The following is a 24,608-nucleotide window of genomic DNA, read 5'->3' on the forward strand; positions in this document are numbered from 1 at the left end:
GCAGTGGTTAGCACATGTGCGGCACAGTTCATGTCATGGGAACCTCCTGTGTGGGTTCATATCCAGCTCCAGACTTCCTGTGCGGAGTTTGTATGTTCTCCCCGAGCTTGCGTGGGTTTCCTCCGGGCACTCCGGTTTCCTCCCACATTTCAAAAACATGCATTTCAGGTGAATTGGCTGGTCCAAATTGTCCCTAGGTGGGAATGAGCGAGTGAGTTGTCTGTCCCCGTGTGCCCTGCTATTGGCTGGCAACCAGTTCAGGGTGTTCCCTGCCCACTGCCCGATGATTGCTGGGATGGGCTCCAGCAACCCCGCGACCCTACTGAGGATAAGGGGTGTGGCTAATGAGATGAGATGAGATGAGACAAGTTAAATTAATTAAAAAGTAAAAAAAAAAAAAAGTAAATAAATATATGAATAGAACAAAACAACCTCAGGAGAGCTCAACATGAATCCATGTCTCTAGAGATTGGTTTTATCTATTACTAATAGATTGTGTTTAGTTTTTCAAATTGCATTTGTACATTAAAAAAAAGAATGTATATATTGATAGAGATATTTTAGGACCATAATATGCAATCTCACCTGAACATGAACATGGAGGAGTCCGTCACGTACATTGTACTGAGTGGTAAACACCCCATGGTTGCACACATGATGCTTTGGCCTTGAAAAAGAAGAAAAAAAAACAGTTATTCATGAAAACTCGCAAATAAAAGTTGTCTTCATGGATTAAAACGCAGGTACAATATGTGAATTGCAGGGTTGGGTAGGGTTATTTTAACTGGATCACTTTCAATGTCTTTTGGATTACCGTATTTTCCGCACTATAGGGCGCACCGGGTTATAGGGCGCACCCCCAAAAAATAGTTTTTGGTCCTATATCTTCCATAGATAAGGCGCACCGGATTATAAGGCGCTACAATGGGAACGTGGACAAAACAGTCAGATGATTCAGTCCAACTGATTACCCCCTTAACATTCCCAAAGCTTGCAAAGAAGCAAATACGTGTCTCAGACATGTACGGAAACAGTGTCTGTACGATGTCACTCAAATGCATCGTTCCAAATATCATTCGGAAGGTTAAAGTCTTGGGATTCAAGAAATGCCAACCATTCCTTAGTTTCTATTTTCTTTTTCGCTCGCAACTTTACTGTGCATGTGACAATAAACACTTGGAATTGAGTTGAATTCACTCAACTCATCACAGCGACATTAAGATCGTTCTAAAACAAGACACCGGGAAAATTTAAAGCCGCACAGCTCACCTAAGTTCTCACGTTCAATAATGATACGCAACCATGGTCTTCTTACAACTGTGAGTGAAGTAAATCCAGGAGAGGAAAATATTTACAAATACAGACTAATGAAACATGTTTCTTTATGGCGTACTTTAGCAAGCTTGCTATTCACAGTCATCTTTTTCGGCCAATTGCAGCGTTTGTTTTGGCCCTCTAGCCTATCCGAGGCTCTGAATAACTTCAGCCAATAGCGATCGATTTGACTGATGATTGAGACATCTTCTTCGGCCAATTGCAGGGTTTGTTTTGGCCCTCTAGCCAATCCGAGGCTCCGAATAACTTCAGCCAATAGCGATCGATTTGATTGATGATTGACACATCTTTTTCGGCCAATTGCAGGGTTTGTTTCGGCCCTCCAGCCTATCCGAGGTTCCGAAAAACTTTAGCCAATAGCGATCGATTCAAATGATGATTGACACATTGTTTAGCCAATGAAACGTCAGTATATAAATCCCAGCATACACCGCGGACAACTCCACGTTCGGGGGAAAATCGAGTGGGTGGCTGTTGCGTAAGTTGCGAGACCTTGCGATTTAATATTGAGCCATATATAAGGCGCACTGTATTATAAGGCGCACGGACAGCTTTTGAAAAAAATGAAGACTTTTAGGTGCGCCTTGTAGTGCGGAAAATACGGTACTCCAATACCAAAAAATGCTAATAAAAGACAAAATAAATAAGAATAAAATGACTCAATTTTGTGCAGGCTTGGGGAGTAACGGAATACATGGAACGGCCAAAATGATGTTTGGATTTATTTTCATTTTGTTTCTGTCACATTTTATGCTAGTTTTGCCGGAGATCAAAGAGATCAAAGCCAGGAGAGAAAGCTTACCACGTGTTGTGAGTCATCATTGTATTCATATTGAGTTTCTTTTGTCTTTTTTTTAGCATATTTGGTATTGGAGTCATCCAAAAGTCATTGAAAGTAATCCAGTTAAAGTAACCCTACCCAACCCTGGTGAATTGGGTTGTGACATGAAATAATCGCTAAAATATCCCAACATGTAAGGGTCTTTATGCCCATGAGTTCATGCAGGAAAATATGAAGTATGTAATAATATGCATACATTTTTTATCTGTGATTTTTCTGTTGACTTCATTTCGCTAACGGAATAGTTACATTTTTTTTTTACTATATATTAATTTTTTTTCCGCTATTTACTACATTGTGTCATGAACCAGAACTGGATGAGGACCCAAACGCGTGACGTTACTCACACAAGCCTTTTATTTTACGGGTAATGAGGAGTCATGAACGTTAGGCAGCGGTCTGGCGTGGAATGACAGGAAGCCAGAGGCCGACGAGATCGATACCAATTGCCTGAGCAGATATCGGACGGATGGGGTCGATATCGGACAGGGCGGGACAGACAGGATAGATAATTTACCAAACTTTAGCCCATTTTCTACCTGATTTTTACTATATATTTTTTTAATTTTAAGGTTACTTGCACCTCCACTCTGCAAAAAGTTCAATTGAAATAGAGAAAAATGTAGATTAAAAAAACAATAAATGTTTGACACCCCTGTTCTACATCATATGAGTGTCTGGTCTCACTTTTGAACCCGGGCGTCGGTGTGGTCCATATTTGAAACTTCAGGCCTTCTCCGTCAATGTGGGCGCTCCCAGAAGTCATGGTGGTCATGAAAGTGGCGTCGGCGGGGAGAGCGAAAGGATGCTTTCGGTTTTGCAGGGACTTCTTCTCACAACTCTGGTTTTTGCTGTCGATCTTGTACAAGATCCCCTGTCGGAAACCAAAGTCATACGCAGGTCAGAGCAGGGGTCGGGAATCTATGGCTGGCGAGCAATGTTCCCTCTAAACTGCGTGTGTACGCAATTGAGCTTTTCCGCGCACAAGAAAATCTAGCCAGCTCACAAAAATCAGGGCTCCAAATTGCTCATTAAGAAGCAAATGAAGTCAAAGTGACAGTGCATGAAGGTAAAAATACACGGGTTCCCCTGACGTTGTGTCCTAAATGCGGTATTTTGAAGTCAATGTCGAAGTAGAACGAAGTTGAGTAAAGTTAGTAGATTTTTTCGAGAACCGGCTTCTTCGGCTCGGCTCACTAAAAAGAACCGGCTCTTTCGGGTCCCAAACGGCTCTTCAGGTTGTTTTTGCTTCTTTTATCCCTACACGACCAAATATGATGTAAAATTCAAATGTATAAATGATGTATAAGTCAAAGTTACAGTGCATGAAGGTCAAAATACACGGGTTCCCCTGACGTTGTGTCCTAAATGCGCTATTTTGAAGTCGAGTCGAAGTAGAACGAAGTTGAGTAAAGTCAGTAGAGTTTGTCGAGAACCGGCTTCTTCGGCTCGGCTCACTAAAGAGAACCGGCTCTTTCGAGTCCTAAACGGCTCTTCGGGTTGTTTTGGCTTCTTTCATCCCTACACAACCAAATATTATGTAAAATTGTGCACAAAATGACTTAAAGGAAGGGGGGAATGGAACAAAAAAGAAAAAAAATACCAAAATGAAAAAGGAGTGAAAAGCTGAGAAAAAAAGAAACAAAAGGAAGAAAAAAAAGGAGGAAAATTTCAGAAAAAAAAAAGAAAAAAAGAAAAGAAAGAAACAAGTAACAGTTAGGAAAAAATAAACACAATGAGATTTTTTTAAAGGATTTTAAAAAATGGGAAAATGAAGAAAAAGTTTGCGTTGCATTCCAATCATTTCCAATGATACCAAAATCACAGGGAACATTGCTCGCGAGCCATATGTGGCTCTTTTCATGTGTTCATCTGTGTCTGAGATAAAATAGAACTTGCGCAATTATTTACTGTACATGAGAAAACACTAACGCCCAAAGGGTTTGGTCCAGTATTTAAAGACCCTTTAATTTGTTTGTAAACATTGTGACATATCCGGTGGGCGGGGTTTAGTTTGGAGGCCAAATAATATTTGCGCTGGTTAGGAAACAGAGGAAAAGAACGCTGTCATAGCTACTAGTTCATCATTTCTTCCTCATGCCATGAGGCTTTTGAACTCCACCCAAGGGAGTAAAAGCCCACATGAAACCCCACCACCACATTTGCATATTACCCTATTTTTATGACAGTGTGTATTTTACGTAGTACTATTTAAATATTCTATAGCAACACCTTATATTGAGTATTTTTGTATTTTATATCTTTTATTTTATTATTTTATTTTTCAAGCAAATCACTTGGCGGAATTCGATCGGGTGCGCAGTAAGAATCGGCGGAACGATTCACACAGAGCGTGCATTCATTTCCTCCCTCGGCAAGCTACACCAAATGTAGATACGGTGGTATCCTTGTTTGCAGTATTTTGTGACATTTTTACTTAAGAACTTTGCTCTCACCTTGTTTTGAAAACATTATTTCGCCAGGGTTGGGTAGGGTTAATTTAACTGGATTACGTTCAATGACTTTTGGATGACTCACAACACGTGGTAAGCTTTCTCTCCTGGCTTTGATCCTTTTCATCTCCGGCAAAACTAACATAAAATGCGACAGAAACAAAATGAAAATAAATCCAAACAGCTTGCCAACATCGTTTTTGCCGTTCCATGTATTCCGTTACTCCCCAAGCCTGCACTAAATTGAGTCATTTTATTCCTATTTAGTTTCTTTTGTCTTTTATTAGCATATTTGGTATTGGAGTGTGTCACGGGGCCGGACCAGATCGGAGGCAGGAGGCAGGAAGGGTGAACTCAATCGCATTAACGATCAGTTACTTTTATTAAGGAAATAAAAGTCGTCCAACACTCAGGGACAAAAACAAAAACAGGCTTACAGGCAAACAGGTACTCAGACTAGGAATACTCACAAAACAGGCTTTTACTCAGAACGGGCAAGTACAGGTTTCCTCAAGTCAAACAGAACAGAATAATGCAAAGTAATGCAATGAACCCGCAACCGGCAAATCCCCAAAACCCGCCCTTAAGAAGCACACACGCAAATTAGAAAATCTGCTACAGCCAGTGCCAAGGGGGCGGGGCCAGCCGGTCGCCACGGCGACCATGCTGGACATGATAGAGTCATCCAAAAGTCATTGAAAGTAATCCAGTTAAAGTAACCCTACCCAACCCTGTTTAGGACAAAAATGAGCCTCGACACAACTGGGGGAGGGATACCAATTCCAAGTGGTTTATTTATATTGATATTAAATAATATTTCATAAATGTTATCGAAACATCAAACACTGAAATGAAATGCGCTGAAGAATAAGCTTTTGTCTGGAAAGCAGGTTCCTGTGCAAATAAAAAAAATGGGCTCCAGCACCCCCGCGACCCTACTGAGGATAAGCGGTGCAGCTAATGAGATGAGATGAGAAATCTAACTATTTTGCTTCTATGGCTTTTGAGCTCAACGGGTTCCCCACCCCTGGATTAAAGAAAGCAAAGATAAAATGTCCTCACCTCTTCGAAAAACACCAAGAGATCCAGATCCAAGGTGACGTTCAAGGGCACGGTGGCGTTGGATTGGAAGCGGAGCTTCTGATGCCGAGAGTCGTAGGTGAAGACCCCCATCGCTCTTGTTTCGGCTCTCGTTCCCAACTGCTCGCCCGCAAAGCAAACACTCATCTTAAAATTTCAGATTTTTTTTCTTCTCCTGTCAAGCTGTACGTTTTTGCCGTACAAAGTACATTTATTATACATTTTAAGACGTACGACGTACAAGAAAATCTGTACGGAAAAACGCAAATTTGTCAATGATGGGTACCATCATTCGTAATATAATGCATCAAAGCAAGTGAGCCGTTTGAGAGCCGGCTTTCTTTAACGAGTTGAGCCGAAAGAGCCGGTTCGCTAAAAAGAGACGGACTTCCTTTCACTACATCAAACCGCTGGCTTCGTTTGCAACGAAAACGATACCGAGATAGAGGCTTCCGCGGCGAACTCGTTTGACTCGATCGATTTGCCGTTTGGTGATCGTCGGTGTATACCGGGTGGTACCCGTCATTGACAAATTTGCGTTTTTCCCAACAGATTTTCTCGTACACGTCTTAAAATGCATCATAAATATACTTTGTACGGCAAAAACCTACAGGTTGACAGGTATGTGATATGAAAGAAAACTTACCACCGAAGCGATTCCAGTCATATTGGGGGACCCTGAAACACATTTGCTCGGTTTGAAAGAGAAAACTCACTGACAGGGCGAGAAGTGGACAGAAATTCTTACGGCAGCGCTCATGGTGGTCCGGGTGGGCATAGGCGGTCCAGCACAAGATGGAGAAAAGTACGGCAACCGTGTACATTTTTCCACGAGGGAGAGAGAATCGTCTGAAAACTGGAAAACCGGGGTCCCTTTTAAAGGGACGGCATGACGCAAACCGGCCAGCTTGCAAAACAAACACCCCGCTTTGTCCCGGCAGGTGGTGAGCGATTTTTTTTCACCGCGTTCGATTTCTTTTCTCCGCTTGATTTATTCAGCTGTTCCCTGGGAGTTTATTGCTGTGTTGATCTGCCTCTCCTAGAATTGGGATCAGTTAAGGATAAGCTTTACTGCCAATGTTCCCTCTAAGCTGCTTGTGTGCGCAATTGGGCACTACCCTTTTCTGCGCACAAGAAAATCTAGCCAGCTCGCAAAAATCAGGGCTCGAAATTGCTCATTAAGAAGCGAATGAAGCCAAAGTTACAGTGCATGAGGGTAAAAATACACGGGTTCCCCTGACGCTGTGTTCTAAATGCGGTATTTTGAAGTCAATGTCGAAGTAGAACGAAGTTGAGTAAAGTTAGTAGATTTTTTCGAGAACCGGCTTCTTCGGCTCGACTCACTAAAAAGAACCGGCTCTTTCGGGTCCCAAACGGCTCTTCAGGTTGTTTTTGCTTCTTTTATCCCTACACGACCAAATATGATGTAAAATTGTGCACAAAATGACTTAAACGAAGGGGGGAATGGAACAAAAAAGAAAAAAAATACCAAAATAAAAAAGTAGCGAAAAGATGAGAAAAAAACGAAACAAAAGGAGAGAAAAAGAGCGGTGTCGGGAACAGAAAAAAGTCGAAAGCCAGGAGAGGAGAGTTGACGTGGTCGAGATAAAAAAAAAAACCGGATCGTTATTCGGGACAGGAGAACAAGTCAAGTCAAGTCAAGTCATTTTTATTTGTATAGCCCTAAATCACAAAGAGTCTCAAAGGGCTTCACAGATTATTACACTATATTACACAGACTATTTTTCAGAATGTCGACGAGAAGAGTAGGTTATTCATATGCTATGGAGTAGAAGTGAGTTTTAAGCTTAGATTTAAACATTTCCACTGAGTGAGGTCGAGATCAAAACAGGTCGTCATTCGGGACGGGAGAGCAGACGTGGTAGCGGGAGAAAAACAGTGGCAAAAACACAGGACAGGCGAAAAAAGGGCTTGCCGTATAAAAACAGAAATTCTCAGACGGAATGACAAAAGGGGACCAACAAGACAACGTTTAAATACTAACAGGGAGCCAATCTGTCAACAAGCTGCCGCTGGCGGCCACGGTCGAGGCCAATTGGGCGCCGTGGCAACTTTGACAGAAGCTGGAGCTACACGGCGGGGGCCAATTGGGCGCCATGGCAACCGTGACAAGAACAAGACAAAAAAGAAGTGGGGTGTATTGTTTGAGGTGTCCTTAAAAAGTGGAAAGCTAAATATTTTAATATGTAAGAAAATGCTTCTCTTTTAGTCATTCAAAGAGTCAAGAAGAAATCCACAAGTTTGAGAGGGTTCTCCGTAAGGGCCCTGGTACTGTGGAACGCCCTGGACACCGAGATCGGCACATCAGTGTTTAAATCTAGACTGAAGAAAACACTCACTCTATATTCAATAGCTTATGCATGCATTTTGAGCCGTCGTACTGGCACTTGGACCTGATGAACGCTGTTATCTAAGTTCTAGAACCTGCTGTATGAGTCCATTTTTGGGTCATGAAGCTGTTCCGTTATCATCTATGTAGAGGAACTACCCTGCTACTAATCCATTTCCCCTGACATTTAACAACCACTGACTCTGCCAACACAACGAAAGACCTTGTTTTGATCTTAATCAAAAGGAGTTTCAAAGGGCTGCACAGACCACAGATTATTGCAAACCACAGACTATTATGACACCATCCCCTGATCTAAAACCTACATGAGGGCAAAGAAAAACTCAAAAACCTTAACATGAGGAAAATGAAGAACCCTTGAGAAGGGACAGTCTCAAAGGGCTGCACAGATTATTGCAAACTACAGACTATTATGACACTATCCCCTGATCTGAAACCAACACGAGGGCAAGGGAAAACTCAAAAACCTCAACATGAGGAAAATGAACAAAACCTTGAGAAGGGACAATCTCAAAGGGCTGCACAGACCAAAGATGATTGCAAACCACAGTCTATAATGACACCATCCCCTGATCTATGACCTACATGAGGGCAGCGGAAAACTCAAAAACCACAACATGATTAAAATGAAGAAACTTTGAGAGGGGAGGGTCTCAAAGGGATGCAGAGACCACAGATTATTACAGACTAAAGACTATTATGACACCACCCCCTGATCTAAAACCTACATGAGTGCAAGGAAAAACTCAAAAACCTTAACATGAGGAAAATGAAGAACCCTTGAGAAGGGACAGTCTCAAAGGGCTGCACAGATTATTGCAAACTACAGACTATTATGACACTATCCCCTGATCTAAAACCTACATGAGGGCAAGGAAAAACTCAAAAACATCGACATGAGGAAAATGAAGAACCCTTGAGAAGGGACGGTCTCCAAGGGCTGCACAGACTATTGCAAACCACAGACTATTTTGACACCATCCCCTGATCTAAAACCTACATGAGGGCAAGGAAAACTCAAAAACCCCAACATGAGGAAAATGAAGAAACCTTGAGAAGGGACGGTCTCGAAGGGCTGCACAGATTATTGCAAACTACAGACTATTTCAACACCATCCCCTGATCTAAAACCTACATGAGGGCAAAGAAAAACTCAAAAACCCCAACATGAGGAAAATGAAGAAACCTCGAGAAGGGACCACAACATGAGGTCAGGATAACCAGGCTTGCTGTAGCAATAACAAATAATACATAGATATTGTCAAGGTGAAATCTAGGTCATTCATAAACTATGGATTAGAAGTGTGTTTTAAGCCTAGATTGAAACGGTTCTATTTCATTTTCTTTTTTTTTTTACGGACCCCAAAAAGCGCCAGTTTTACTGTTGCTTCAACCGACAAATATTATTAAATATGAGAGCTAAAAGAAAAAATGGACAAAGTGGAATAAGAAATTTAGCATTCAGCCGGCAAAGTTGAATGGCTGACAGAAGCTTTGTGGAGACGAATCCATTTGCGGCCCACCGACCGAACAAGTTGGGTTAGGAATGTTTTGTTGCCTGAAATTTATGGAACCCGCTTTTGTGATTTGGGAATGTGTTGTTGTCTGAGGGTGAGTGCAGCTGTCCTTTCTTATGCTGCTCCAAATTTTGCCCTGCTGTCACCTTGTCATCCATCCATCTATCTATCTATCTATCTATCTATCTATCTAGACATCTATTTAAACATCTATATAGGTCTCTCTCACTCTCTATATTCATCCATCTGTCTCTCTCCCTCTCTCTCTCTATCTCTCTATTCATCCATCTCTCTCTCTCTCCCTCTCTTTCTCTATTCATCCATCCATCCATCTCTCTCTCTCTCTCTCTCTCTCTATTCATCCATCCATCTCTCTCTTTCTCTATATATCTATATATATATAGATATATATATTCATCAATCTCTCTCTCTCTCTCTCTGCCTCTCTACTCATCCATCTCTCTCTTTCTTTCTCTCTCTCTCTCTATTCATTCATCTCTCTCTCTCTCTCTGCCTCTCTATTAATCCATCACTCTCTCTCTCTCTCTCTCTCTCTCTCTCTCTGCCTCTCTATTCATCCATCTCTCTCTCTGTCTTTCTCTCTGTATTCATCCATCTCTCCGTCACTTTATCTCTCTCTCTCTCTCTCTTTCTATTGATGCATCTCTCTCTCTCTCCCCCTCTCTCTTGGCCTATTCATCCATCTCTCTCTCTCTCTGCCTCTCTATTCATCCATCTCTCTCTATTCATCCATCCATCTCTCTCTCTCTTTCTCTTTCTCTCTGTATTCATCCATCTCTCTATCACTTTATCTCTCTCTCTCTCTCTCTCTCTCTCTCTGCCTCTCTATTCATCCATCTCTCTCTCTCTGTCTTTCTCTCTGTATTCATCCATCTCTCCATCACTTTATCTCTCTCCCTCTCTCTCTTTCTATTGATGCATCTCTCTCTCTCTCCCCCTCTCTCTTGGCCTATTCATCCATCTCTCTCTCTCTCTGCCTCTCTATTCATCCATCTCTATCTATTCATCCATCCATCTCTCTCTCTCTTTCTCTTTCTCTCTGTATTCATCCATCTCTCTATCACTTTATCTCTCTCTCTCTCTCTCTTTCTATTGAATCCATTTCTCTGCCCCCCTCTCTCTTGGCCCACTCATCCAACTCTCTCTCTCTGTATCTCTCTTTCTCTCTCTCTCTCTCTCTCTCTCTGCCTTTCTATTCAACCATCTCTCTCTATCTATTCATCCATCTCTCTCTCTTTCTCTCTGTATTCATCCATCTCTCCATCACTTTATCTCTCTCTCTCTCTCTTTCTATTGATGCATCTCTCTCTCTCTCCCCCCCCCTCTCTCCCTCTCTCTTGGCCTATTCATCCATCTCTCTCTCTCTCTCTCCGAATCTCTATTCATCCATCTCTCTCTATCTATTCATCCATCCATCTCTCACTCTCTCTTTCTCTGTATTCATCCATCTCTCTATCACTTTATCTCTCTCTCGCTGTCTTTCTATTGATCCATCTCTCTCCCCCCTCTCTCTCTTGGCCCATTCATCCATCTCTCTCTCTCTCTCCTTATCTCTCTTTCTCTCTGCCTCTCTATACAACCATCTCTCTCTATCTATTCATCCATCTCTCTCTCTCTCTGTATTCATCCATCTCTCTATCACTTTATCTCTCTCTCTCTCTCTCAGTCTCTCTCTCTTTGTATTGATCCATCTCTCTCCCCCCCTCTCTCTCCCCCCTCTCTTGGCCTATTCATCCATCTCTCGCTCTCTGTTTCTCTCTCTCTCTCTCTCTCTCTCCAGTAAAAATGTAATCACGAGCCGTCACTGGCCCCCGGGCCAGACTTTGGACGCACCCGGTCTATATTCAGCCCTTTGCGAGTGACGCAACAAATAGCTTTCCGCTTGAGAATAACTCGTATTCAGCAAGAACGTAAACCACAAACATCAAGACTCTCCCACGCGGTTTTCGGACTTCCTCTCATGCAAAAAAGACTCTCTCACGTGGTTTCTGTCACGGGCTGAAGGCTTCCCTCCTCTTCATAAATCCCGCGTGACATCTTGTTTACTCTCAGTCTCAAGTTTGGTTTCGCTATGCATTTCCTTCCTGTTTTTCCTTTCAAACGAAATCCCGATATAGACTCTAGTGTTGTCGTTTCAAACACGCGGCCCACGGGCCAACTGCGGCCCGTGAGATCATAGTTCACGGTCCCCGTCATCAAAACATAATTACAAAGTGTATTTGTTGCGATGTTTTTTTCTGTCATTTTTTTGGTAGCTTTGTTCATTTTTGGTCCATTTTCATTTCAAGTTGGGTTTTTGGGACCGTTTTTCAGTTTTTTTCGTTCGCTTTTATACTTTTGAGCAGCGGCGTCATCGGTCTCAGAAAATACACAGGGTTACTTTAACTGGATTACTTTCAATGACTTTTGGATTACTCCAAGACCAAATATGCTAATAAAAGACAAAAGAAACTGAATAGGAATAAAATGATGACTCACAACACGTGGTAAGCTTTCTCTCCTGGCTTTGATCTCTTTGATCTCCGGCAAAACTAACCTTAAAATGTGACAGAAACAAAATGAAAATAGATCCAAACATCATTTTGGCCGTTCCATGTATTCCGTTACTCCCCAAGCCTGCACAAAGTTGAGTCATTTTATTCCTATTTAGTTACTTTTGTCTTCTATTAGCATATTTGGTATTGGAGTAATCCAAAAGTCATTGAAAGTAATCCAGTTAAAGTAACCCTACCCAACCCTGTTTTTCAACTATAAAAAAGAACGATACCAGGTGTTATTTGTGCGCTAAAGTGGTCTACTACTGTGGCAACACCACAAATCTACATGAACTCATGAAAAAAAGCCTAAAAACCCTACCCAACCCCGATTATTACCTACAAAATAATTTCACACCGTACTTGCATTTGGCACTGTTTTTTGTTAGCATTAGACCAGGGGTCTCCAACGTGGTACAGCTGAGGTCCCCACGGAAATAGCTCACCAGTGCTGGGTCATTGTGATTTCCTGGTGAAATGTTTTTTTTTTTAGTGTTTGACTGAGTTGACTTAACCCTATGGCTAATAATTAGAGTTGGAATTTTGGATATGCATATCAATCTAGGTGTCACGGTGGCCAAGGCGACCAATTGGCCCCGCCCGAGTGGCACCAGCTGCAGCTTGTTGACAGATTGGCTCCCTGTCAGTGTTTAAACTCTGCCCTGTCAGTCCCCTTTTGTCGGTCCGTCTGCGAATCTCTGTTTTTACACGACAAGCCCTTTATTCGCCTGTCCCGTTTTTTGCTCCTGTTTGTCTCCCTCTACGATCTGTTTTGATCTCGACCACGTCTGCTCTCCCGTCCCGAATAACGATCCGTTTTTGATCTCGACCACGTCTACTCTCCTCTCCTGGCTTTCGACTTGTTTCCGATCCCAACCAGGTTTTTGCTCTTCTATCCCGTCAAAACTAAGAGGCCTAATCTAAGAGCAGTCTTCGTTCCCGTCTAGTTTGTCCTGTTTATTTTAATATCCTGTTTTGTTATCAATCCTGTCTGTCCCGTCCTGTCCGTTATCAACCACATCTGTCCGGTATCAACGCGGGGAGTTGGAATCGATCTCGTCGGCCTCTGGCTTCCTGTCTTTCCTCGCCAGACTGCTTCCTAACGTGCACGACTCCCCATTTCCCGTAAAATAAAAGGCTTGTGTGAGGACGTCACGCGTTTGGGTCCTGATCCTGATGGTGTTCTGGTTCTTGACAGGCACGGGCGCATTTTTTTTCAACTTTTTAAAGAATCAAGTGCAATTGCACCTCCACTACACTAGGGAGCAGTGTTTTGTTTACATTTGACCTTCACGCTGTGCATATAACACAAGATATTAGCATGAAGTGTAGATACAAAGTGCAGGGGACCCTCAAGTGGCCCTATAGGGAGACAGACTCCCTGGGGTTCAGGAAGCGCGAGAGGATTTCTTCTTCCGAGGGGGGCCTGACAGAAAATAATCGAGAAACGCGTCCCGGGGCCCTATCTGTAGTAGTTTTGTAATATTATTGTTGTTTATGAAGTATTTCCATAGGAGTATTTTGTAGTATTTTTGTCGTAGTGTTTCTGCAGTTGCATATTTGTAGTTGTATTTTTGTATTATAGTATTACCGTCGTTTTATTGTCGTAGTAATTTTGTAGTATTTTTTTTATTACTGTAGTTGTATTTTTTGTATTATTTTTGTAATACAGTATTACTGTAGTTTAATTTGCGGCATTTCTGTTATGTTTTCTGCAGTAGTATTTTAGAAGTATTTATTTAGTATTTCTAAAGTATTTCCGTAAAAGTTTTGTATTATATCTGTAGTAGTATGGTAATATTACTGTTGTGGTATTTTTGTAGTATTTCTGCAGAAGTGTTTCCATACGAGTATTTTGTAGCATTTCTGTAGTATTTTTGTCCTAGTATTTCAGCAGTTGTATATTTGTAGTTGTATTTTTGTATTATAGTATTACTGTCGTTTTATTGATGTAGTAATTTTGTAGTATTTTTTTTAATTTTACTGTAGTTCTATTTTTTGTAGTATTTTTGTAATACAGTACTACTGTGGTGGTGTTTTTGTAGTATTACTGTAGCTTAATTTGTGGCATTTCTGTTATGTTTTCTGCAGTAGTATTTTAGTAGTATTTATTTAGTATTTCTAAAGTATTTCCATAGAAGTTTTGTATTATATCTGTCGTATTTTTGTAGTATTTCTGCAGAAGTGTTTCCATAGGAGTATTTTGTAGTATTTCTGCAGTTGCATATTTGTAGTTGTATTTTTGTATTATAGTATTACTGTCGTTTTATTGTTGTAGTAATTTTGTAGTATTCTATTTTACTGTAGTTCTCTTTGTTTGTAGTATTTTTGTAATATAGTATTACTGTGGTGGTGTTTTTGAAGGATTTCTGGAGTATTTTTTTAGTATTACTGTAGCTTAATTTTTGGCATTTCTGTTATGTTTTCTGCAGTAGTATTTTAGTAGTATTTATTTAGTATTTCTAAAGTATTTCCATAGAAGTTTTGTATTATATCTGTCGTATTTTTGTAGTATTTCTGCAGAAGTGTTTCCATAGAAGTATTTTGTAGTATTTCTGTAGTATTTTTGTCGAAGTATTTCTGCAGTTGCATATTTGTAGTTGTATTTTTGTATTATAGTATTGCCGTCATTTTATTGTTGTAGTAATTTTGTAGTATTTTTTTTTTTTTAACAACTGTAGTTCTTTTTGTTGTATTTTTGTAATACAGTATTACTGTGGTGGTGTTTTTGTAGTATTACTGTAGCTTAATTTGTGGCATTTCTGTTATGTTTTCTGCAGTAGTATTTTAGTAGTATTTATTTAGTATTTCTAAAGTATTTCCATAGATGTTTTGTATTATATCTGTAGTACTTTTGTAATATTACTGTTGTGGTATTTTTGTAGTATTTCTGCAGAAGTGTTTCCATAGGAGTATTCTGTAGTCTTTTTGTTGTAGTATTTCTGCAGTTGTATATTTGGAGTTGTATTTTTGTATTATAGTATTACCGTCGATGTGTTTTTGTAGTATTACTGTTGTTTTATTGTTGTAGTAATTTTGTAGTATTTTATTTTATTTTACTGCAGTTCTATTTGTTTGTAGTATTTTTGTAATACAGTATTACTGTGGTGGTGTTTTTGAAGGATTTCTGGAGTATTTTTGTAGTATTACTGTAGCTTAATTTGTGGCATTTCTGTTATGTTTTCTGCAGTAGTATTTATTTAGTATTTCTGAAGTATTTCCATAGAAGTTTTGTATTACATCTGTCGTATTTTTGTAGTATTTCTGCAGAAGTGTTTCCATAGGAGTATTTTGTAGTATTTCTGCAGTTGCATATTTGTAGTTGTATTTTCGTATTATAGTATTACTGTCGTTTTATTGTTGTAGTAATTTTGTAGTATTTTTTTTAATTTCACTGTAGTTCTAATTTTTGTAGTATTTTTGTAATACAGTATTACTGTGGTGGTGTTTTTGTAGTATCACTGTAGCTTAATTTGCGGCATTTCTGTTATGTTTTCTACAGTAGTATTTTAGTAGTATTTATTTAGTATTTCTAAAGTATTTCCATAGAAGTTTTGTATTAAATCTGTCGTATTTTTGTAGTATTTCTGCAGAAGTGTTTCCATAGGAGTATTTTGTAGTATTTCTGCAGTTGCATATTTGTAGTTGTATTTTTGTATTATAGTATTACTGTCGTTTTATTGTTGTAGTAATTTTGTAGTATTTTATTTTACTGTAGTTCTAATTTTTGTAGTATTTTTGTAATACAGTATTACTGTGGTGGTATTTTTGAAGGATTTCTGGAGTATTTTTTTAGTATTACTGTAGCTTAATTTGCGGCATTTCTGTTATGTTTTCTGCAGTAGTATTTATTTAGTATTTCTAAAGTATTTCCATAGAAGTTTTGTATTATATCTGTCGTATTTTTGTAGTATTTCTGCAGTAGTGTTTCCATAGGAGTATTTTGTAGTATTTCTGCAGTTGCATATTTGTAGTTGTATTTTTGTATTATAGTATTACTGTCGTTTTATTGTTGTAGTAATTTTGTAGTATTTTATTTTACTGTAGTTCTAATTTTTGTAGTATTTTTGTAATACAGTATTACTGTGCTGGTGTTTTTGAAGGGTTTCTGGAGTATTTTTTTAGTATTACTGTAGCTTAATTTGCGGCATTACTGTTCTTCTTCCGACAGAAAATCATGGAGAAGCGCAGTTTGGATCGTCGCCTTGCTCAAAGGCACCAGTGCAAAATATTGCTAGCGTAGGAGTTCCTCTTCCAGTGATTCATCTACGTAACCGCAAGATTCGGCAACCAAAAGTAAGAGGGTAAAAAAACCCCAGATCAGTCGGGAACGAAAACACCAGACGTATAAAGTCAGAATGCCGTCCAACGCCGCCATGGAGATTTATCCCTTGCACCGCACTGATCCCTTTCCAAGGTAAGCTAACAAAGAGTAAAATATTTATCTTTTTTCTTAAATGTTTCAGTAAAATAAGAAAAACAGGATTCAAATTGGTAGAAAAAGTCTTTATCTTTGCCTATTAACCGATTATATTTGAATATTTGAATTACTGTCATTGATATCGAGGTTGTATGCAACGAGATGAGACGGGGGTGAAACAGGTTGTAAAGCCCTTAAAGAGAAAAAATGAGAAAAGACTGTTGGGTTGAAAAGTAGCGCTTAGAGGCTGGCCTGAGTTATGACAATCGTGCAATAAAAGAGAAGTTTTTTTTGTAGTTTTTTGTAGTAGTGGGCAATTATTCGGATTCAGGGGCCGCAATGGGTTAAAAAATGCGGCCCAGGGCCCTAAATCATTTTTCATTTATGAATAAATATACATGTTATATTTTTTTTATATTTGTTCTTAAATACATTTGTTTTATCAAATCGGTTTCCATACAGTAACAACGATAGCACTTTATTTGATATTTATTTAGAATTAGGATTAGAATTACTGTAGTGGTATATTTCAGTAATTCTGCAGTATTTTTATTGTATTACTGTTACTTTTTGTAGTATTTCTGTGGTATTTTTGTATATTACTGATGTTCTATTTCTTGTCATATTTTGTTGTGATTTTTTTGTTGTATTTTTGTATTAAGGTATTACTGTAGCAGTGTTTTTGTAGTATTACTGTCGTTTTATTGTTGTAGTAATTTTGTAGTATTTTTTTAAATTTTACCCTAATTCTATTTTTGTAGTATTTTTGTAATACAGTATTACTGTGGTGGTGTTTTTGTCGTATTTCTGCAGTATTTTTATTGTATTACTATTACTTTTTGTAGTATTTCTGTGGTATTTTTGTAATATTACTGATGATCTATTTCTTGTCATATTTTGTTGTGATTTTTTTGTTGTCTTTTTGTATTATGGTATTACTGTAGCAGTGTTTTTGTAGTATTACTGTCGTTTTATTGTTGTAGTAATTTTCTAGTATTTTTTTTCAATTTTACTGTAGTTCTATTTTTTGTAGTATTTTTGTAATACACTATTACTGTGGTGGTATTGTTGTAGTATTACTGGAGCTTAATTTGCGGCACTTCTGTTATGTTTCTGCAGTATTACTTTCCTAGTATTTTTGTAGTATTTCCAAAGTAAGATTTGTATTATATTTGTAGTAGTTTTGTACTAAATACGACAAAAATACTACTGTAGTGGTATTTTTGTCGTATTTTCGCAGAAGTGTTTATGAAATATTTCCATACGAGTATTTTGTAGTATTTCTGTAGTATTTCTGCAGTTGTATATTTGTAGTTGTATTTTTTTGTTGTATTTTGGTTGTATTTTATTGTAGTATTACTGTAGCGGTGTTTTTGTAGTATTAGTGTCGTTTTATTGTTGTAGTCATTTTGTAGTGTTTTTTTAATATTACTGTAGTTCTATTTTTGTAGTATTTTTATAATACAGTATTACTGTGGTGGTGTTTTTGTCGTATTTCTGTAGTATTTTTGTCGTTGTATATTTGTTGTAGTATTTTTGTTGTTTTTTTTTTCTTTCAGAATAAAAGCAAACTAAAATACTAAGTCAAGTACTACTTTTTATATTTGGTTCTGTATATTTTTTAATAGTATTTTTGTTGGAGACACACAAGGTAGATGTTTTAGTGGTCGACTGAGATTATTTCAGTCCTGCTTTTACGAAAAACAAGAATATTATATTATAATTTTACGAAGAACAACCTGTTAATAACTCTTGGCTTTAAAAAGATGGAGGATTCCTGCTGTAAAACTTTAAATATTCAAATGATTTTTGTTCCAAACCAATGCAAGACGTTTGCAAGTATTTAAGGTCCGTACCGGTTTTCCAGATGCTTGCCGGAGATTGGACTCGGATCCTCCTCTGCTGGATCCTAATCCAGGCCGAGTCGTCCTGCCAGCCACTCGGCATCCAAAAAGCTCGCTACAGCAACTCTTTCCGCCTCGTCAGGTCCGCCCGAACCCGGGTCCAGCAGCTGATGAGTGAATACGTAAGCCACTAACCCTCCTTGACTTTCTTGGCTAACCTTGGCTCCTGGGGAGGGCCGAGGTCTGATAAAACCATATGATGCAGAGGGGGTAAACCGTTGTACGGTGTCGGGTCTCTCTGCTAAAGGAGGGTTGCACGGCACAGCAACTCAGCCCTTGTTGTGGGCTTAATGTTCTGTGTCAGGTTGGGAAGAGTGAAGTAGGGTTAGGGTTAGGGTTTGGGGGTTAGGATTGGAGGGTTAGGGTTGGAGGGTTAGGGTTAGGGTTAGGGGGTTAGGGTTGGAGGGTTAGGATTAGGGTTTGGGTTAGGGTCAGGGTAAGAGGGTTATAGTTAGAGGGTTAGGGTTAGGGTTTCAGGGTTAGAGGGCTAGGGTTAGAGGGTTAGGGTTTCAGGGTTAGAGGGCTAGGGTTAGAGGGTTAGGGTGAGAGGGTTAGGGTGAGAGGGTTAGGGTGAGAGGGTTAGAGGGTTAGGGTTAGCGTTAGGTTTTAGGGTTTCAGGGTTAGGGTTTGAGGGTTAGGGTTGGGGTTAGGGTTAGAGGGTTAGGATTGGAGGGTTAGGATTGGAGGGTTAGGGTTGGAGGGTTAGGGTTGGAGGGTTAGGGTTGGAGGGTTAGGGTTGGAGGGTTAGGGTTGGAGGGTTAGGGTTAGAGGGTTAGGGTTGGGATTAGGGTTTGGGTTAGGGTCAGGGTAAGAGGGTTAGAGGGTTAGGGTTAGAGGGTTAGGGTTAGAGGGCTAGGGTTAGAGGGCTAGGGTGAGAGGGTTAGAGTTAGGTATTAGGGTTAGGGTTTGAGGGTTAGAGTTAGGGTTAGAGGGTTAGGGTTGTAGGGTTAGGATTAGGGTAAGAGGGTTAGAGTTAGTGGGTTAGAGTTAGAGGGTTAGGGTTTGAGGGTTAGAGGGCTAGGGTTAGAGGGTTAGAGTTAGAGGGTTAGCGTTAGGTTTTAGGGTTAGGATTTGGTGAATGTTAGTGGGTTCTTGACTCTCGCCACCTCCCACTTGGAGAGATATGGCTTCGGTATATGTAGCAGCACCTTTATGCAAAGCAAAATGAAGTTTGGGGCCCTTATTACTTGATCACTTCTACACTTAAGATTCATTTTATGTTCTACTACTCTATTTTTGAGTGGACAATGAGGACCAAAAAAGTGAACCATTCTTGGGGGCCCCCTAGTGGTTGCGGGGGCCTAAGCAGCCGCTTAACTCGCTTATATCTTGGCTCTGATATATAAATAAATAGACCAGCCGTCCTGACAGATGGATTTTTTGTGCCGTGTTTTATAAAAATGTCTGATTCTTTCATCAGAAGGAGCAACAGTTAGGAAATCCAGACTTTGAGGACAGGGATAGCTACTTGAAGGATCTACCTCAGCTTTCCACGGATTTTACCAGCTGGCTCCATCTTACGGTCGGTCTTTGTTAGCAAAACACACAAAAAACAACGAGCCAGGAAACGGCTTCTGAGATGGTTTGGTGTCCAGGATTGGGAGCGACTGAACGGCGCCGTGTCCGACATGCAGGCCTACAGGAACCGGATGGAGTGGAAGAGGAAATTGCTGCAAACGGAGGCCAAAGAGAAGAAAGGAACGCAGAAGAACCTCAATGCTGTATGGGAGAGCTTCAGAAATGTTGAGTTGGATCTGAAGGACTTAATGGAATACGTCGGCAATCAGGTTAGCTTCCCGCGTTTTGTCAAGCTCACACACGAACAAATACATACACAGAATACATACACGAGCCGTTTCTTTTGAAATGAAAGTGGAATAAGAAAGCTTGATGCGGTTGAGAAAACGGTCGGATCGGTCAGGACCAGAACGGAAGCAAGACCCAATTGCGTCGCGTTTAACACAAGTTTTATTGGAGGAAAGAGGAAAGGGCTGCGCCTATGATCCGGTGTTCGCTGGACGCGGGAAGCAAGTCGCTCTCGTACTCCGATTGTGATCCGAACACGGAAGTGGATCTTCCGTAGCGAGCGATGGCGGTGTCAGGGGCGGAAAAACTGGTCGTTCCCGTCTATTTTTGTCCTGTTTATTATTCTCTCCAGTTTTTGTTCCCGTCTAGTTTGTCCTGTTTTATTTCGATATCCTGTTTCATTATCAACCCTGTCTGTCTCATCCTGTATCGACCTGTCCGGTATTGTTCCTGTTTATTTTTTGTCCTCTTGAATATCGGTTTCTAGTTTAGTTCCCGTTTATTTTTGTCCTGTTTAATTTCGATATCCTGTTTCAATATCAATCCTGTCTGTCCTGTCCAGTCCAGTATCGACCCCATCTGTCTGATATCTACTCAGGCAATTGGTATCGATCTCATCGGCGTCTGGCTTCCTAACATTCCACGCCAGACTGCTGCCTAACGTGCATGACTCCCCATTTACCGTAAAATAAAAGACGTGGGTTTTGACTTGGTCCTGTTGCCATTTCCTGTCCAGTATTGTTCCTGTTTTTTTGTCTCCTTTAAAATCGGTTTCTAGTTTTGTTCCCGTCTATTTTTGTCCTGTTTATTATTCTCCAGACCGCTGCCTAACGTGCATGACTCCCCATTTCCTGTAAAATAAAAGGCTTGTGTGAGAAACGTCACGCATTTGGGTCCTGATCCTGTTTCAGTTCTTGACACAATTTGTGTTTTTTAGATGCTCCTTCTCCTCCGGAAAACACAGTACATACAAAAATCAATAAATCCAATTCACACCGATGAAATAATTGCTTTTATTGATTTCTTTTTCAAGATGAGTTACATAAAGAGCAGCAGCAGGACACCGACTCCGCCACCCCCCGTCGGGACGTCCCCGAAGCAATGGAGCGTTTCGAAAACCTTGTGGGAATTGCGCGTGGACGGTTACATCATCTTAAGAGATCTGGACCTTTACTTCACCAAGTTGGCCCGAGACTTCCTCCTTTTGGCCTCCAAATCACAGTCCGTCTCGTGAGATAGTTTTCGTTCCCGTCTAGTTTGTTGTGATGTGTAAGCTCCGATGAGACATCACAACATCCTGCTTTGGAACCTTGAGATACGTTGATGTATTTATTTATTTGCTATATTTATTTAATGTATTGCAGTTGTGTTATTTATCTTGCAGAGTGATATTTAAATGGAATTTGGTGTTTTATAATGTATACATTTGCATATTTGAATAAAAAATGAAAGGGCTTCATGTATTCTTTTTGCATCTTTCCTCAAATGATGGCCTATATATTTTTAAAAGGAACAGTGTGTATTATTTCGCCCCTTTTAGTGGTAAAAAACAACAGTGTTGATCTAGATAATTAGCAAAAATATCATATGATCATCCATCCATTCATTATCTGCACCGCTTATCCTCAGTAGGGCCGTGGGGGGGCTGGAGCCCGTCCCAGCTATCTTCGGGCAGTGGGCAGGGGACACCCTCAACTGGTTGCCAGCCAGTTGCAGGGCACACAGAGATAGACAACCGTTTACTCCCTCCATCCATTATCTGCACCGCTTATCCTCAGTAGGGCCGCGGGGGGGCTGGAGCCCGTCCCAGCTATCTTCGGGCAGTGGGCAGGGGACACCCTCAACTGGTTGCCAGCCAGTTGCAGGGCACACAGAGATAGACAACCGTTTACTCCCTCCATCCATTATCTGCACCGCTTATCCTCAGTAGGGCCGCGGGGGTGCTGGAGCCCGTCCCAGCTATCTTCGGGCAGTGGGCATGGGACAGCCTGAACTGGTTGCCAGCAAGTCGCAGGGCACATAGAGACAGACAACTCACTCGCCCATTCCCACCTAGGGACAATTTGGACCGGCCAATCAACCTGCATGTTTTTGGAATGTGGGAGGAAATTGGAGTTCCCGGGAGAAACCCACGCAAGCTCGGGGAGAACATGCAAACTCCACACAGGAGGTTCGATCTCATGACCTCAGAACTCTGCCGCACACGCGCTAACCACTGCGCCGCCGTGCTGCCCAAAATCAATCAAATAAGCCAAAAACTATCAAAAAGATCATCCGATTAAAAGAAATTCCAATCAATTTCAAAGAAACAAAACGCCCCCAAAAGTATATATTTTTAAAAGGAACAGTGTGTATTATTTAGCCCCTCCTAGTGGTAAGAAAACAACCGTATTGATCTAAATATTTAGCAAAAATATCAAATGTGTCAGGACCGGAATAGCAAACAGAACCCACTCGCGTAACGTTACTCAGTTATATCGGGGAAAAAAGATAGGGACAGTGTCGGGAACAACCGGAGAGTGACAGGACTGGTCTTAAAAAAGGACAGGGAACCAATCAGATCGGAAGTGGATCTTCCATAACATGAGGCTCACCTAAGGGAGCTGACATGATTGTCCGCCATCTTGTGTCACGACCAGAACGGAGTCAGGACCCAAATGCGTTGCGTTGACCACAGGTTTATTGAAAAGAAAGGAAGGGCAGCGCCCGCGATCCGGTGCTCGCTGGACACGGGAAGCAAGCCGCTCTCGCAATCGGATCGTGATCTGAATACGTAAGTGGATCTTCTGTAGCGGGAGATGGCGGTGTCAGGGACGGAAAAACAGGTCGGTAGCTGGGACAGGAAAGCAAAAATGTGGTCGGGGTCAGAAACGGGTCGAAAAGCCGGGACGGGAGAGCAGACGTAGTCGGGATCAAAAACGGGTCGCAGCCGGAGACAGACGGGACAGGTGGAAAACTGAGGACAGGCGAGAGTCAGGGTCAAAAATGCCTGCCTTGTAACAACAGAGGTTTGCTGACGGACTGACAACCGGAGAGTGACAGGACTGGGCTTAAAAAGGGATAGGGAGCCAATCAGCAGGCATAGGTGATCCAAATCGGTAATCATGCCATCTTGTTCTTTTTGGTCACTGTGTCTGCAGTTTTTACCCTTCCTTGTGCTTGTTAGCACTCGGTTTCAGTTGCAGTACACCATGCAACAACATCTAATGTTCAAATAATACACACAATGTTCCTTAAAGTGTTGGAAGATGGATACTAGGGGTGAGAAAATTAAAGAATAGAAATTTCCGGATTTTTTTTAATGCTCTAAAATTTGGTTCGAAGGGAATCAGAAACCGCAATTTTGGGTGATAAATTAAAAGATTTAGCAAAATTTGGTCGTTTTCGTTTGCAGGACACAATATTTCAACATCTATTGGTCAAATATGAATCACTGTCCCTTTAAATCTGAAAAAGAAACGGGATGTTTTTAGAAAAAAATAATTTAAAAAATTGGATTTCATCGCTCTTAGTGTCCCGGCTCCCTTTTTTTATGATAATTGCAAAAAACAAAACTTGACTGTCAGTCAATTCTCACGTCGGCCACTAGGAGAGGAACATTTTGAACATAAGCAGTGTGCTTAGTCGCATGGAGAGCAGCGAGTGTGTTAGTTAGCGATCTGATGTGGTCTTTTTCTTCATGTGGTGTCCATCCGAGGGGCGGTCTAGGGGCAAATCCAACAGGACCCATGATTCATTGGGCGGCCTTCATTGCAACAAAATCAAGGGCAAAGTTCGGGCATGGACGTGGGGGGACATGTCCCCACCAATTACGAGCAATCATTGTTTTGTCCCCAAATTCTAAATCCTCCAAAACGCTAGAAAATGTTTGTACTATTTGCATATTTGCAGGTTTTTAGTTTGCAATAGTCTTTGATCTGTGCAGCCCATTGAGACTCTTTGTGATTAAGGGCAAAACAAAAACAGGACTTGACATGACTGTTCACTACAATTTCCGTTAGTTTCGGAGCTGCTTCACATGTTGTGTTAAGGGGATTCCCCTTTTTAAAAGTGTCTTCCTCTGATGACGTCACAGCGCTAGAAAAACCACTTTGAGTCCCCCAAAGCGTTGAATATTTTGCAATATATGTACTCAGTTGTAAGGAGGATCACTACACATTTTGTGCTCATTGAAAATAGGAATACCTTTATAATATTTTTGTTTTTCTCGTTTTTTTTCCCATATTTTAATCATTAGGTGACCAACCCCAACAATTCCAACCCTAAGCAGGGAGGCAATGAGTATCAATGTAGTAAGTTTTAGGCAGGGTTGGGTAGGGTTACTTT

At 40.7% G+C, this 24,608-nt stretch overlaps 3 protein-coding genes across 6 annotated transcripts in view; 1 reads left to right on the forward strand and 2 right to left on the reverse strand.

Annotated features, from left to right (window-relative positions):
- Positions 1 to 6,602, reverse strand: part of epd (ependymin) — a 10,346-nt gene extending 3,744 nt beyond the window's left edge. The window contains exons 1-5 of the mRNA XM_088321390.1: positions 6,458 to 6,602; positions 6,356 to 6,387; positions 5,692 to 5,829; positions 2,864 to 3,050; positions 586 to 667 (exon numbers count right to left, since the gene is read on the reverse strand). Coding sequence (XP_088177516.1) covers positions 586 to 667; positions 2,864 to 3,050; positions 5,692 to 5,829; positions 6,356 to 6,387; positions 6,458 to 6,533 — 515 coding nt within the window. The 5' untranslated portion in view covers positions 6,534 to 6,602. The remainder of the gene's footprint in view (positions 1 to 585; positions 668 to 2,863; positions 3,051 to 5,691; positions 5,830 to 6,355; positions 6,388 to 6,457) is intronic.
- A 9,908-nt stretch (positions 6,603 to 16,510) lies between these two features.
- Positions 16,511 to 21,577, forward strand: LOC148348968 (uncharacterized). The gene is made up of 5 exons (XM_088321657.1): positions 16,511 to 16,569; positions 18,421 to 18,598; positions 19,897 to 19,998; positions 20,072 to 20,263; positions 21,316 to 21,577. Exons 1-5 carry the CDS (start codon positions 16,511 to 16,513, stop codon positions 21,514 to 21,516), a joined length of 732 nt encoding a protein of 243 aa, XP_088177783.1. The 3' UTR covers positions 21,517 to 21,577.
- Positions 21,282 to 24,608, reverse strand: part of LOC148348969 (unconventional myosin-Ic-like) — a 46,533-nt gene continuing 43,206 nt past the window's right edge. For all 4 annotated transcript variants that reach the window (XM_088320527.1, XM_088320530.1, XM_088320529.1 and 1 more), the window contains one exon: positions 21,282 to 23,986. In XM_088320527.1, the coding sequence (XP_088176653.1) occupies positions 23,960 to 23,986 (27 nt within the window). In that variant the 3' untranslated portion in view covers positions 21,282 to 23,959. The remainder of the gene's footprint in view (positions 23,987 to 24,608) is intronic.

The sequence above is a fragment of the Urocampus carinirostris genome, chromosome 17 (genome assembly GCF_059441175.1).
Source record: "Urocampus carinirostris isolate Australia breed hairy pipefish chromosome 17, RoL_Ucar_1.0, whole genome shotgun sequence".
Lineage (NCBI taxonomy): Eukaryota > Metazoa > Chordata > Actinopteri > Syngnathiformes > Syngnathidae > Urocampus > Urocampus carinirostris.